This window comes from Mus caroli, chromosome 19, assembly GCF_900094665.2.
Source record: "Mus caroli chromosome 19, CAROLI_EIJ_v1.1, whole genome shotgun sequence".
In the NCBI taxonomy this organism is placed as follows: Eukaryota; Metazoa; Chordata; class Mammalia; order Rodentia; family Muridae; genus Mus; species Mus caroli.
In genome coordinates this window covers 20,050,319-20,065,908 of record NC_034588.1, presented here as the reverse complement: position 1 = coordinate 20,065,908, position 15,590 = coordinate 20,050,319, and the positions used below count along the sequence as shown (strand labels likewise).

General features: G+C 44.8%; 1 protein-coding gene across 39 annotated transcripts in view; it reads right to left on the bottom strand.

Moving 5' to 3' along the window:
- The window catches only part of Trpm3 (transient receptor potential cation channel subfamily M member 3), a 533,889-nt gene that overhangs the window by 71,855 nt on the left and 446,444 nt on the right, over positions 1-15,590 (bottom strand). For all 39 annotated transcript variants that reach the window (XM_029472394.1, XM_029472404.1, XM_029472405.1 and 36 more), the window contains 3 exons: positions 11,850-11,990; positions 7,479-7,607; positions 3,264-3,515 (listed from right to left, as the gene is read on the bottom strand). In XM_029472394.1, the coding sequence (XP_029328254.1) occupies positions 3,264-3,515; positions 7,479-7,607; positions 11,850-11,990 (522 nt within the window). The remainder of the gene's footprint in view (positions 1-3,263; positions 3,516-7,478; positions 7,608-11,849; positions 11,991-15,590) is intronic.

Below are 15,590 nucleotides of genomic sequence, written 5' to 3'. Positions count from 1 at the left end.
GAGAGAGAGAGAGAGAGAGAGAGAGAGAGAGAGAGAGAGAGAGAGAGAGAGAGATACAGGACAAGGTCTCTGCTGCAAAGACCCACACAGTCCCAACTGAGTGTAGTGTGCAAGCTTGTAGTCCTAGCACATAGGAGGCAAAGGCAGCAGGGCAGTGAGATTGGGTTACATAGTGAGTGAGCCATACTTTAAAAATAATGAAAAGGAATGTCAAGGTGGAGGAAAATTGCCCTGATTTCCCAGCTGTTACAGTCTGATAATTTTTTCTCATTTTACTTGGAAAAAGACTTGAGAATCCCATAAAGGCCGGTCCTCTCCAGAGAATCCATGTAGACATTTCCTATCTACGTTGAGAGCAGGGATGCATAGATCCCTTGCCTTCAGTCTGTCCCGCAGTCTGCCTTTAGATGTAAGGATTTCCATGCAAATCTCAAATCCATCATTAAACAAAGACATAAGAATAGAATAAACAAATGATGTTAACGCCCCCTCCTCAAACAATATCAAATTGAACTGGGTTCAGTTTGGGTAACTTAGGCTCCAGCATCTAACCTTTTCTTCTCTAGAATGTGTCTGGTGTCATTTACCCTAATCAGTGTTGGTGTGGTAATTCCAAGTTTGCGTCCGAAGCAGCTGGTTATAGAGAACAATAGTGTTTATAAACTTTTCTTTCTCCATTGTCCTTTAAAAAACAATATAAACATAACAACGACAGACATAATTTACCAACTGGGCCAACTAAAAGCCAGCTATTGTTTAGCACGTGCCATTCTTAATTACCACAGCTCTACAAAGTACGTTTATTGTTCATTGTTGCCTTAGAAGGCAGTGAACTGAATATCAAAGAGCAAAGGGAATTTATTTTGAATTAAAAAATTTCCTCTCTTTGTGTACATTTGTTGGTGCTTTTTCTTTTTTTTAAATAGGAAGATTTTTGGTTGCTTAAGATGCGTTTCAGTAGAATTCATACCCAGACATTTAATAAATACTGAATTAACAATGATCTCTATAGCAAATCTTCAGCGACAGCAAACTGGAGCATCTGTGATGCTACTCGTTGGTTTCAGCAGCATGTGGGATTGGAGTAGAGATGATACCAAAGAGACCCTTATGATAGGGTGGCTATGCTTGGCTTTCCACATGTCAGGGATGTACTTAGAGAAGTGGGCATCCGGCTCTGGTGATATCTCTAGAGTTTCTGGGGAAGGAGCTCGTGAACTCTGCACCCTCACCTACTCCTCCCTCTAGCTTCACACTGATGCTGGCCACCTCAGCTCAGTCTTTGTGGGAAAATTCTAGAAGCTAAATGTAGTCTAGAATGTTGAAGCCCTCAGCCATTTGTACTGAAGTACATTAGCTTGCCCCTTGAGGTTCTTTTCCCTTCCTTCCTTCCTTCCTTCCTTCCTTCCTTCCTTCCTTCCTTCCTTCCTTCCTTCCTTCCTTCCTTCCTCTCTCTCTTATTTATTTATTAATTATGTATATGGTATTTTGTGCATATAAGTATGCACACCAGAAGAGGGCATTAGAGCTCATAGCATTACAGGTATAGCTGATTATGAGCCACCACGTGGATGCTTGGAATTGAACCCAGGTCTTCTGGAAGAGCAGCAGTGCTCTTAACCTCTGAGCCATTGCTCCAGCCTCTTTTCTTTTCTCTTTCCTTTCCTTTCCTTTCCTTTCCTTTCCTTTCCTTTCCTTTCCTTTCCTTTCCTTTCCTTTCCTTTCCTTTCCTTTCCTTTCCTTTCNTTTCCTTTCCTTTCCTTTCCTTTCCTTCCTTCTTTCCTTTCCTTCTTTCCTTTCCTTCCCTTCCCTTTCCTTTTCTCTTTTCTCTTTTCTCTTTTCTCTTTTCTCTTTTCTCTTTTCTCTCATCTCTCTTCTCTCTTCTCTTTTCTCTCTTCTCTCTTTTCTCTCTTCTCTCTTCTCTTTTCTCTTTTTTTCTTTTCTACAATTAAAGGAGTAAGTGCCTTGCTCCCCAGAGCCAGGTTTCCCTCAGTATTCACAAATCCCCTGCACTCAGATCCCACCTCCCTACCTCAGCTCAACTCAATCTTCCCTTTGTGGACCAAAACCCCGTTTTAAAAAGATTTTTATTTGATCTTATTTTACCTTCACAGGCATTTGAGACAAACTTTCCTGGGTGGCCTGGAATCTGGCATCCTTAGCATCCCAATGTTGGGAATCTAAGTGAGGCAACCACATGGAGCTTTGAAAGTCACCTCAAGAACTCATCTTTTAGGAGTCTTCAAAATCTGTTAACACCTTTATTGGAGACTGTTCTGGCTGATTTTGAGTGCCAACTTGACACAAGCTGGAGTTACCACAGAAGAAAGTTATCATTGAGGAAATGCCTCCATGAGATCCAGCTGTAAGGCATTTTCTCAATTAGTGATCAAGGATGGGAAGGCCCAACGTGGGTGGTGCCATCCTTGGGCTGGTAGTCTTGGGTTCTAAAAGAAAGCAAGCCCAGCAAGCCAGGGGAAGCAAGCCAGTAAGTAACATCTCTCTATGGCCTCTGCATCAGCTCCTGCTTCCTGACCTGCTTGAGTTCCACTCCTGATTTCCTTTGGTGATGAACAGCAATGTGGAAGTGTAAGCTGAATAAACCCTTTCCTCCCCAACTTGCTTCTAGGTTATGATGTTTGTGCAGGAATAGAAACCCTGACTAAGACAGAGCCCAAGTCCTCCTCCAAGCCTGGCCTCCGTGAGCATCCTGAGTGAACCCATTGTGACCCGTGGTCTTTCTGTACTTTGTAGGTCTCTCTGAGCATCTTTCACCCTGCATGCAAAATACTTCCCTTCCTCTCCTTCTGCCCCAATCTCACAAAATGGCATTTTTGCCCAACTTTCTTTTTCTTTGGAGATAGGCTTTCTCTGTGTAGCCCTGGCCTAGAACTAGCTCTGTAGATAAGGGGCCTTGATCTCAGAGGTCCGTGTGCCTCTGCCTCCTGAGTGCTGGCATCAAAGGCCTATGGTACCACTGCCCAGCTTTGCTCTACTCGTAAGCCTGTGCCTGACATAATGCAGGTGATCTTTCCATATGCCTCAGTTAGTAAATCGGTGGATGGTGATTAAATTCTTTAGTTTCTATATAGCAATTATAGTCAAATTCACAAAACACTCAAAGGGAATTTAAAAACTCAAACACCCCTGGGGCCATCTCCTGCAGACCGGGGTAGCAAATCCAGATGACTCACATTTCTCTGTCTATGATTATGGATCTGCCTCTGAGAATGGGTAACACAGAACCAGTTGACCTTGCTTACCATTTTCCCAATCATCATCACATATGGGCCCAGATACTTGTTCACGCCGAAGATGTCTAGCAAACGGATATACCAATAAATGATGTTCACACAGTAGATGACCCTCCCGTCACTCCTGAAGGGCTGGTCTTGAAGACGAAGGATCATTCCCACCGAGAAGAGAAGGATGGCGATGAGGTCTGTGACGTTCCAGTACTCCTGAAGCCACACCTTCACCTTCTGCAGCAGCTTGCCCGGCTCCGACATCAGGATCTACGAGGCAGCAGAGAGGGCTTAGGTCTGGCTTCTTCTATACTTTCAGCTCAGCTGGTAAGTGCTTTCTTTGTCTGTTAGCAGACATAAGAGGCTATCTGGCTACTCGAATACCTGTATGCTACGAATTTACAATTGAGCTAAGCTTAGGTCATCCAGGTGCACACAGTCTGGAGGCAGATGTAAACAACAGGTTTGATCCTTGGCATTGTCTGGCAATTCTGAGGCACTGCAGGCTTTTTCGACAACATTATGTATTCCCAACACATTGCAGAGCTACAAAATCTTCATCTAAGTAAACAGTTCTTCAGCACTAAGGGACACGGGCCACTCCTACAGGACACCTCCCATTCCTCTCTTGCATCACCTGTAAGTACAACCCCATTAATGGCTTCTCTCCACCCCCATGGTTGCCACTGAATTCTAAGTCCCATTAGATAAGGCACATGGTAGCACCTATTTTCTAATGGCATGCCTGTCGTCACTGTGGCCACCAGCCTTCCATTTATTTCCTGAGCAACAACACACAATGTGCTCTTTAAAAACCTAAACCATGACGTGGTTGGTGATTAGAGTTGTATGTGAAAGCAAAGGACCATCAAACATCACCTCAGCATGGGTTCCTTTCATGACAGGTAAATTATACTGCATTTCCTAAGCTAGCTAGCTAGCTAGAGAGATAGAGAAAGAGGGAGTTGGTGTGAACCAGGAGTAAATGGCTGAGTTCCTCTTCTGCCCCATCACTGCTAAGCCATCCCTTAACACAGGCCTTAGAATCCTGGGACCTAGTAGACCGGTGATTCTCAGCCTTCCTGAAGCTGTGACCCTTTAATACAGTCATGTTGTAGTGACCCTCTCAACCATAAAATCATTTTTTGTTGCTACTTCATAACTGCAATTTTGCTACTGCTATGAATCATAATACAAATATCTGCATTTTCTGAGGGTCTTAGGCAACCCCTGTGAAAGGGTCATTCAAAGGGGGACAAAACCCACAGTCTGAGAACCACTGCAGTAGAGCATCATGGGAGAGTGGAAAGGGAAGTGAGTTTCAGATGACCCAAGAGGTTTCAGACCTAGCTCACTTTTTTTCTGGTTGTGGCATACCAAACAATTGCTCAATCTTATTTCCCAGACCTGTAAACGGGGGATGGATGTGATCATGGCTGCCGCTGCCCTCACAGACTTGTGGGAGAACTGGGTGAGATAACGTCTACTAAGGCTCGCTGTAAAGAGTTCCATAGTATTAAGGGATTACTGTGGCCCGGCTCTGGTGACTACATGCAGAAATATGTGCTAAAGAGAATGGGAAGGCAGCACATGAAACCACAGCCTTCCTTGTGTTTGCTTGGGAGGCACGGAAGCATGCAAATTTTTCCATCCTTCCAGGATCTTGCATCTGAGTTCCCAAGGGCTTGTGTACCAACCACGAAGAGGCAGGAAGGCCAGTGCTGGTGGGAGTTGTCACCCATTCCATAGTTGAGCCTTTCCTTACAGAGTTCAAAGTAAGGACATGGGGGATAGGGGGAAAGGCGACCTCACCAGTTGCAGAGAAAAAGGTCAGGCACACAAACAAAAATGGCCACAACTTCACTTCCCCACATCTTCCTCAGAGACAACCACTCTTCAGCTGACCGGGTCCTGACCCAGCATTGGGAGCCCCACCCTGCCTGCCGTGACACGCAGCTTCATAAGAAATGGATAGCCAGGGCTGGAGGTTGCTGGCGGCCTGCCCACTTGGCAGCTACTCCAGAACAGTCCGCGGAGTACAGGCTGCTCCCTGTCTTCTTCCAGCCTCGTCCTGGACAGACTCCAGTCTCCACACTCCAGTCTTTCCCTCCTCTGCTTGTGATGGGAAAGGAATATGTGGCTGGGTATTGAGTCTCCAGAATACTGGCTGGCATCACAAGGCGGCAGGGCTCCTAGCGGAAGCAGGCTCAGTTCTCAGAGCTACACAAAGTCCCAGGCAAATTTATTTCTGTTTTTCAGCTTACAAGTCCATGGTACTGTTCAAGAAACGGAAGGCCCTCTGAATGGCAGAACCCAGTGCAGAGAATTGGCTGCAGCAACACAGACATCTCCCTGCCTTGGTCCCCTGGTCATTTAATCCAGTGTCTAATCAGACTGAGACTTGTATACCACTCTCAAGCTTCTGGGATGGGGGAATGCTAATTAGAATGAAAATAGCACCCAAACAGCTCTAGAGAAAGGTGCTGAATGCAAAGTGTGTATGTGTGTGTGTGTGTGTGTATGTAAATCTCAGTGCAGTTAAGTTTAATAGATACCACATCACTCTTCTTTGGAAACCATCCCAGAGATGAAATTCAGTCTGTGAAGCTGTCTGGGTGACGAAGGTGGGCTTGTAGGTTTTAACAACTGGCCCTGCCTCCTTCGGTACCCACCCACTGTAATGAAGAAACCAGGATTGTTCCGGGGGCTCCCAGAACCGCAGCCTTGACAGGAACGTTTCCTACTGAAAAGGCCCCGCCCACTCACTGCAGCTCCAGGGAACAAGCAGAGGAGTCGCTTCAACCTTGCTAGCCTGCCTTCCTTCCACGCAGGTTTTCTCTGGTGAGGTTGGACTTGTGGAGCGCACTGGGCAGGATTGCTGCGCCCTCTTGTGGACTGTTTCTTGACCACAGAGCTTTTAGAAGCTCGGAATCAAAAGGGCAGCTGGGGTTAGCCTTTCTTTTTCTATTTTCTTTTTTCCTTTTTCTTTTCCCCCTTTTTTCTTATTTCTTGTTTCCTTTCTCTCTCTCTATCTTTCTCTCTCTCACTTCCTTCCTTCCTTCCTTCCTTCCTTCCTTCCTTCCTTCCTTCCTTCCTTCCTTCCTTTCTTCCTTTCTAAAACTTAAGTGTTTGGAGCAGTACTAAGCTCGCAGAAGGCACTTTCTATGGTAAGTGTGGATTCCTACAAAGGGGCTTAAGTGGTGGATTGATATTGACACATTATCACTCAGAGACTACAGTTCACATCAGGGTACACTCTATGGGTTTGAACCTATGTAGAACAATTTGAATCCATCACTAGAAAGGTGTACAAGGAATTTTTGTGCCCTTAGAAGCCCTAGTTTTCACCTACCATCATTCCAAAATCCTACCCGGGCAACCACCTATCTCACTGGTTTCGTAGTGCTCCCCCACAAGTTTCCCCAGAACTTCATGTCTGGGATCATAAAGAATATATCCTGTTCAGATTTTTTTTCTTTTTATGATTACACACCTACATTTTCCCATAGCCTCATGGCTCATTTCTTTTTTAGCACTGAATAAAATGTCCTGTCCATGTGGTTAGCTTTGACTTCAAACATGTCATATGGGGTGGGTATTTCTTAGGCTGTCTGGTGGTTAGGTGAGGAGAGAGGCTACTACATCCTCAACCTGAAATACCACAACTGTGTATCCAGCCTCCATGATGCTCCCTAGGGGTGGAAGGCTGGCGGACGATCAGGATGTGCAGGATAGACATCAAGAAGGAACCAACTCAAAAACAAACTGAACAAAAGGATCCATGCAGAGGAGTTATTTCTCTCTGCTCACCCTGTGGGTTCTGGGCATTGAACTCAGGGACCTGTGCTTGATGGCGAGTTGCTGAAACCCATTTGGAGAGGTGACACTGGATTGGTGGACAGTGTCCAAGGAGATCCCAAGTAAGGGGCTGAGATGGGAGTTAAGAATAGCAAAATTTACAGCGTCATCCTCACAGGGATGAGAAGAGAGAGGTGTAAATGATATCGAAGCCCACTGGAGAACGTCTTGGAGCAAAAAGCATGTAAGCAGGAAATAGACTTAATTGCCCTAGGATACCTCTCTAGGTTTGACACAGAGGAGAGCAGCAGCCCTCAGCAGCTCTCCAGAACACAGTTTGGGGCTAATTTGGACCCCATACTCCCCTCTTGGCTCTTCCTCCTCAGATACAATGAGCCAACATCTCCCTTACGTTTTCATTTATGAAGATATTACCTCTCTCATCTTCTCTATTCCCAGAGTGAAAATGTAGGAGATGACAATCCATTCCTGAGTGGAAGGCCAGCGCTCCATCTTCACCAACACGATGTAGTTGAAGAGCATCAGGTATCCAATATACGCCAGCTGTAAGGAAATACAATACAGTAAGTAGTCTAACTGCAGAGGCCTGGGAGCTGGGGCCCCGGGTGAGCCCACTGCACTGTGGCAGCACAGAGCAAGGTCAGCAAGCAGGGAACCCACGGCAAAGGAGATGTAGAGTCTTAGATACCAAAGAATATTAGCTTTCTGTGTGCATTCCTGTGGGGCCCGAGGACAGTTCGCAGAAACTGCTCTTTCCATCCACCACGTGGGTTCTGAGGATCGAACACAGGTCGCTGGGCTGATGGCAAGAATCCTTACCTGCTCAGCCATCTCTGCCTCACATAGGTTTTAAAAAGGCTATCATAGTTAAAATAATTTGATTTTTGAAGTTAGTTGTGACCCTTATATATGCCTCTGGGGCCCAACCTTGGAGCTTTGTGTCACTGTGTATGAATCTGTGTGCCAGTCACCAGCTGTTGGGATGTGTGTGTGTGTATGTGTTCATGTGTGTATATCTTCATGTATATGTGTTCATGTGTATGTATGTTCACGTGTTTGTGTTCATGTGTTTGTGTTCATGTGTGTGTTCATGTGTATGTATGTTCATGTGTGTGTGTTCATATGTGTGTATGTTCATGTGTATGTGTTCATGCGTGTGTGTATGTGTGTGTGTTTATGTATGTGTTCTGACATAGAAAAGAACCTGTCCTATCAGGGCTGTTCTTGCTTATGTACAGACTTGGTTTTCCATACTAGGGTGACACTTACTTTCAAATGTTATTTATTTTTAAATTATTATTGAAAAATTATTTTTAAAACATTAAAAATGCATTCTTAAAATTTCCCCCATAGTTGCCAGGTAGATTAATGCCCACCAGAAAGAAAGGAAGACAGAGATATACTTATAAGTTGGTCAAACTACAGTGTAAGTTGCCTAGATTTAATCTCCAGGCTCCACTTCTGCTCTCTCCCGAGTTTATAATGTCTTCCTGGTGTTTCTGACCTGCAGTGGTCAGCTTCTTATGGAGGATTTTTACCTGTTTTCCACTGTATTGCCATCTTGTCCTACCATGGTTGGAATATTTGAGTTTGCTTTCTGCTTCTTTGAAATAAAACAAGAGAAAATAAAGCAGTTTATGGGAAGGCCTGGGGTGTGTGGCCTGTTGTGTACCAGAGTGGATCAAATCCTCCTGAGGCTCCAGCATCTGGAGTTTGAGTCCTGATGTGACTTGCTGAAATGCTAGTTATGAGTTACACTCCTCGGGGCCAAGGCTTGGAGTCTGTTCCTGAAAGATTCAGTGATGTCAACGTGGGAAGGAAGGAATTTGTGGCGCTCTTGCATAAGAAAATTTACCCCAAGGGGAATGGCAGTTGAGCGAAACCTCCTGTAGGCCATGCTCCCAGATGAGCAAGGCCCTGACTGGCCTCAGGGGCTGTGGGTGGGAACCCAGAGTGAGCTGATCCCAATCTGCATGCCTTGATGGGTCATGTGGCAAAGTACAGGACAGACTGTGGGTAGGAAGGCCTGCAGATTTGAGGAGCTGAGGACCTTGGGTGACCTCGGGGCTGTAAAGGCAACTTTGGTGGCAGAAGCCACAGCCTGGCTAGGAGATATGAGATGTGGAACCAGAGAGATGTTGCCTTATCTACCAATAGGCTCTTTCCTTCATTTTATAGCTTGAGTAGACTTTTAATGTGAATCAACGGTACCCCTGACACCACCATTATATCTTGACACACGTCCAGGTACAACTGTGGCACAGACAAAGACAAAGCCTCAAACCAAAAGTGCAGTGGGTGATTCCAGTGATCATGTAATGGAGGTGCCAAGGCTGTGAGCCACTGGCCAGGGTACTTGTGAGGCAAAAGCATTGGAGCTAAAAATTGTCTGAGTTGAATCAGTGGGGACCAAGAGGATCAAGGAATTCAAATGGTGGGAATGTTGAGCACCAATGAAGAAAGAAGCCAAGGCTTGGAAAGCGAAGTGGGGCCAGTGTTCATCCAAGAGATGCTTAATTCTTTACACAATTCCTCCCATCAGTTTCTCCTATGCTTGGACCAGGAATCTGCTAACATTTGCAAAAGTCCACAGGGTGGTTGTGTAGGCCAAGAGGGCTTGTTTGTTGTTGGTTTTTGTGTGTGTGCTCATAATTAACTTTATTTTGTTTTAGCACGTGTGTGGCCAGGTATAATAAACACTGAAATTTTTGAGCTCTAAATTTCACAAGCTATTCTATTATTTTTAAAGCTATTTCAATCTTTTTTTTTAAAGGTAAAAAACAAAACAAACAAACAAAACCAGGCTGGGGCTGTAGCTTGGTGGTATAACACTTGCCTAACACGCCTCAGGCACTGGATTTGAGGCATGGCACTATAGAATAAATGAAAGAAAAAAAGAAAGAAAAAGAGCTTTAGTTTGTAGACCATAGGAGTAGAGTTTCTTTCTGGCTATAGTTTTTGATTCCATTTTTGGTTGTGTCAACTGAATCAGAGGCATAGAAGGAAAAGGGCAGATGTGGGCATGAAAAGGAGGGTACAGATGTTCTATTGATGGAGCTGCTGTTAGCCTCAGGGAGGTCATTTGGGAAGCATCTGGAACCTTGCTTAAACATAGTCTGCTCAATAAGTGATGTTTGTGGTGCTGAGTGGACAGATGACTCTGGCCCTGATTACCTCTCTGAAATGTGACTTAAACTAGAATACTAGAATACTAGTTACTCCCACACGGTACTTACTGGTCCAAAGACTATTGTAAGTGCTTTATGTACTTCACATTAATCTTCATAAAGTAGGTGGTATTATTATCCATATCTTATAGAAGGGAGGGACAGAATGGCTAAGTAATGTGTATGGAGTTACATACACAGCACGGAGGAGGGACGCAGGTGGACCTATTTGTAGTCACAGCTTTGCTGCACTGTAAAAATGTAAGCTGGGCTTTTGAATGTCTGTTATTCTATGAATTTGTATATTCGTTTTATTAAAAACGAATATACATGTAATATGTGCGTTTTTTTTTTATTCTCTCATTCTGTTTAGATCATCCTTTACAGCAACAGCTTTTCATCAGTGTTAGTTTTTAATCCTACAAATGCTTGGAAACATTTTGGCTGTCCTTCTTAAAGGACAGAGTGTGCTACTGGCATCTGGTGGGCGCAGACCAGGGATGCTGCGGCACGACAAAGATTTATCCTAGCAAAAAATATCACCAGTGCTGAGGATGTAAGGTTTTTCTTTCTAGGCGGTGTTAAATATTAACATGCTGGACTGCACAGGAAGCAACTTACACGGTTGTTTGAGCTTTTCTTGTGCTCGGACCTAGATTATCCTGTCCTTGATTCTAATGACTGCTCTGCAGCTGGCTGTGGGAGAATCTAAAAATACAGACACATTGTCCTTTATCTATGTCACTCTAGTGGGCTGGACAGAATTAGAGATGGTTAGGCCAACAGTTCACGTTAAGCTTCAGCGGTTCTTAACCTGTGGGTCAGGACCCCATCGGAAATGCCAGGTTTTTACATCACAATTCACACCAGTAGCAAGACTGCAGCTAATGAAGCAGCAACAAAATTAATTTACGTTTGGGGGCCACCACCACGCGAGAAACTGTGTTAAAGGTCCACAGCATCAGGAAGGTTGAGAACCACTGGAAAATGTCATTGGAAAGGAGAAAGAAAATCCAACTATGTCTCTTTCGACCACAGCAGACGCCACTTCAGGGACAGCCCGTGGCTCTGCAGGCAGGAAGTGTATGTAGGGTGTGATTCCTGGAGGATGCTTGCCAGGACTGGAGGTTTTCTTGCTTTGAGCTGCGTGCTGTTTAGTTGTGTCTGAGTGAGAAAGTGTGACAGACTGGAAGTTGTGACTTACAGACAGTCTGTCCTTTAGAGGTGCTCCATCTACACTGGACTTCAACCTGACTCACCAAAGGCTTCCCTGAAAGCCCAGGATGGGCTCCTGCAATGGCCACCCTGTCCTAGATCTCAACAAAGGAGGAGGTTCTGAAAGAAGACATCTGTTTTCATGTTGGGCTAAACCCATACGCATCTCACATCTGTTTCTATGACTCCTCATCTCTGTCAGTCCCTTTACCTTCTGTCACAAGGAGAATGGAAGCTGCCCACCAAAGTCCACAAACTTTGCGAAGCTACTGGAAAACCATGGTCACAGAGCTTGCACATGTGACACGTAAATGCCGCTCGGTGAAAACCACACAGGTGCCTGAACCAGGGACACCGCCTCCGGTGGTGAGCCACTTGGAAAGGGAGAAGGAAAAGTGCTTACAGTGTAGAACCAGAACTTCACGATGGGCGCGTTGTAGAACTCATAGATCTTTCGGCCCACGGGGATTAGCCGGTGCCTGCTTTGAACTTCTTCTTCATCTTTCTTTCTGGATGATTCCCCATTGCTTCGCCCCAACATTGCCTATAGTGGGAGAGAACAGAGACCATCATGGCTGGGCTCTTGAGACCATATTGTAGATGGGGAACAGATCCTCATGGCACCTGAAAGCTCACAGAACCCAAGAGTATAAGCCCAATACCCCAGACATATAAAGGCATGTGTGCGTTTGTACTATGTTAGTATAAACTGTGTGTTTCTTCTGCTGAAAATGGAAGGCATGGGGGATATGTCTTGAGCTTTCTTTTCTTTTATGACCTAGACCTTCTGGTCAAGGTAGGCAGTAGACTACACATCGAGTTCTGAAAGGAATCATAAGCAGTGCTTGGGAAGGCCAGGCTATGGGAGTCTGTCCCAATTCTGTTACTTTTGTTGCATATGTAATATGAGACATGTTAGGTATGGATTTCAATTCTGTCTATACCCGTGCCAGTGACTCTCCAGTCAAAGACAGATGGGATCAGAGTTCATCTTATATCTAAAGTGCAGAAGTATGCAAGTAGCAAGTCAGATGAAGTGTCTGGAGTTTAGTTAGGGTAGGAATATCTCTACCCATATCAAAGCATGGGCATTGGTCCCTCCATTTAAAACCCTGTAAGATCAGAGTTACTGCTGTTAACAATTTTACAGCAACTCCTGGGTGCAGCGCCTCCCTCTGCAACCAGGTGGGCTAGGAGAAGGATTTGAGGTCGATCTGATCTGCAATGGTCCTCATCTCTGAGCAGCTGGAGAGCTTCATGCACATGGAAGCCTCTGCTGGTCATCACAACAGTGGCCGTATGAATGATGGGGATCAGTTGCTGCAAAGTCAGCAGAGTCTGAGACCAGGAAGACACACCCTGTCTGGGTAGCAATGGGTAGCAAGCAATGGGATGTCAAAGAGATGGCTGGGTAGTCTAATAGTGAAGGCTTCTAGGCCTTGGATGACTTAGATAAGAGAGTAAGTTCCAAGATGAGTTTGTGGACTCCCGGGGAGGTTGTTTTAACTCCTCTGAGAACTGCTTTCTTTAGCTATACATTGAGCTATGGTCCTTTCTTATGCAGTCACATCTGTCACCTAATACAGTACTCAGAAGCTACTAGGTAGTCATTAAAGTTAACTGGGACCTTCTTAGATAATCTTGCTTGAAGAGTCCCTCACCAGAAAGGTATGCACGCCATGAGAGTCTATAACAGGACAAAGTACGGCTTTACTCCTCCAATATTGTTGTAAGACAAGGTTAGTTGTACAATGTGGGGAAATTGAATTTTTTTTTTTTTGCTTTCTCTTATTTTGTGCAGTGTGGTGAACGTGTGATGTATGTTCATGTATGCACATATGAGCATGCAGAGGCCAGAAGAGGTCTATGTGCTTCTGTATCACTCTCCCCTTTATCCCCTTTGATGCACGATCTCTCACTGAATCTGGAGTTGGCCTGGTGGTCAGTAAACCCCAGTGAGCCTCAGGTCTCTGCCTACCCTTCCTGACACTGGATTACTGGTACATGTGACCCCAGCTGGCTTTTTGTGTGTGTCTGGGGTTTGAACCCTGGTCCTCAAGCTTTGACAGCATGTTCTCTTACTCGCTGAGCCACACTCCTGCCCCCCTATCCCCCCTCCGAGACTCACATGTGAGAACAGGATAAGGCATTCTAACAGTTCAGAATTGATAAGGATTTGGGATAAGACACAGTATTTGACACATGAGTTTCAAGTTAGGAGATTTAATTATAGCAGTGATTGCAATTTGCAGTGACGTTGAGGACAGCCACTTACATGGTTTCAGCCACATGACACAACACATACAGATATCCGTTCCAAGTATTTCAGCGCTTTTTGTCATAGCCAGTCCATTCAACTGTATGATACTCAAAGGTGATTTATGTCTATTTATTTCTGGGGAAGAAACTCCCATTCATTTGTATATCCTGGCGAGAAAGGTGCCTTGAGCTAATGGTTAGGAAGGTTTCACATGGCTATCACATTCATCAGTGAACTGTATCAATATTCTGATGGGTTAAGCACAGGAAAATCCTATCAACATTGGCCACTGGCCTCAAGAGACTCTGACTGTATGAGATGTTTGTCCTAGAATTTATGTAACAATTATTCTCTTCCTGTCTTGCTTATTTCTATGCCCAGTATCACAGTGCCACTTGGGGACATGAAGGAATGAAAGTAAAGAACATTATTATTATTATTATTATTGTTATTACTATTATAGATATCCTGGGGAGTGACATCTTGTGGAAAACTCTAGGGGCAGTGGCTTTCCTAGCAAAGCCCTGGACTCAGCATGCCCTGAGACTGTCATAGGCTTAAGTTCAGGCTGGCACACTTATTTGGCTGTGTAGGTAAAACAAGCGCATTGCATTCCACTTTTTCCTGTATCACTCATACATGCACAGAGGAGGGCACACTTGTAAGGTCCTGCCTCTTTCAGGCTTGCCGCTTCATCAGCTCCAGCCTTAGTGGCCCAAATCACTGATTCTATTGATTTCTTTTCCCCATGGTCAAACCTTTCCTTTGACATTGCTTAAAGCAGAATTGAACAGGGCCATGTATGTATAAAAGAAACATTAAAAAACAGTTTAAAATAGAAAACAAAAAAAAGTATTTTTCTAGTAGAGGAAGAGATTTCAACAGGGTCAAATATATGCTTGCCCAGTGCAGATTTGAGACAGGTGTCAATGAGGAGAAAGATCTTTTGATGTAAATTAAGCTGCCACAGGCTACAACCATGGGCCAAGTAGTGACTGGATAGTCTTAGGTATCATTTTGGAAGTCCTAGTCTCAGAAAGGATGTCTTCATTTTGCTAGAAGCTCAAATATCAGACCTATGAGGGAAACAGGTTTGTCAACAGGGCCTTTATCCAATCCTGTCTAGGGTGAGATGTTCACCAGAGAAGCAAAAACAGATTTTGCCATCAGAGTGAAAAGAGTGTCCTCTTGCAAGGACAATGTTGACCCCACTGAAGGCCTGCAGCCCACAAGTCCCCACCTTATTCTTCTCTGTGAGGTTTCTACTTATCATCACCCCTCCTACTCAGGTTCTCAGTGAACAGTGCTGGGATCTATCTATTCCTTGGCAAGTCCATGGTGCTTTGGGACTAGGGAGACATCTTTTACAGTGTCTTCCTAAAGGATCAAAGTCCCTAAAGCTCTTAGAGGACAAGGGAAGTTCCCTTCTCTATACCCAGCCTCAGAAAAATACTATTCAGCTTCTGGGCTCTCCTCCCAGGATTCCTGCCTGTGAGGGAGCCACACCTCACTTGATCTGGGACACCTGGCGTCCCTTGGAGGCTCTCTACTCTGTGGTGAACCAAATCCACTGAGCAGGGCCTTCTGATAATAGAAATAATTCTCTCCTTTGACAATTGGCAGAGGTTGTTAAGTATATAACAACAGCTGATAGAGCATGCCTGTCTGGATTCTATATTGCAACTAACCAGCTGGGTAAATGTGAGCAGTTTAATCTCTGAGTCTTTGCTTTTTAATCTGTGAGGTAGGAAAATGTCTACCTGACAGGCATGATGTGTTCCCATGAGTAGTGTGTGTGTATGTGTGTGGGGGGGGGCGGGGAGGATAGAGTGTGCAGCACTGTTTCAACACCATAAGCAAACATTTATTAATGTTTAGTTGTCA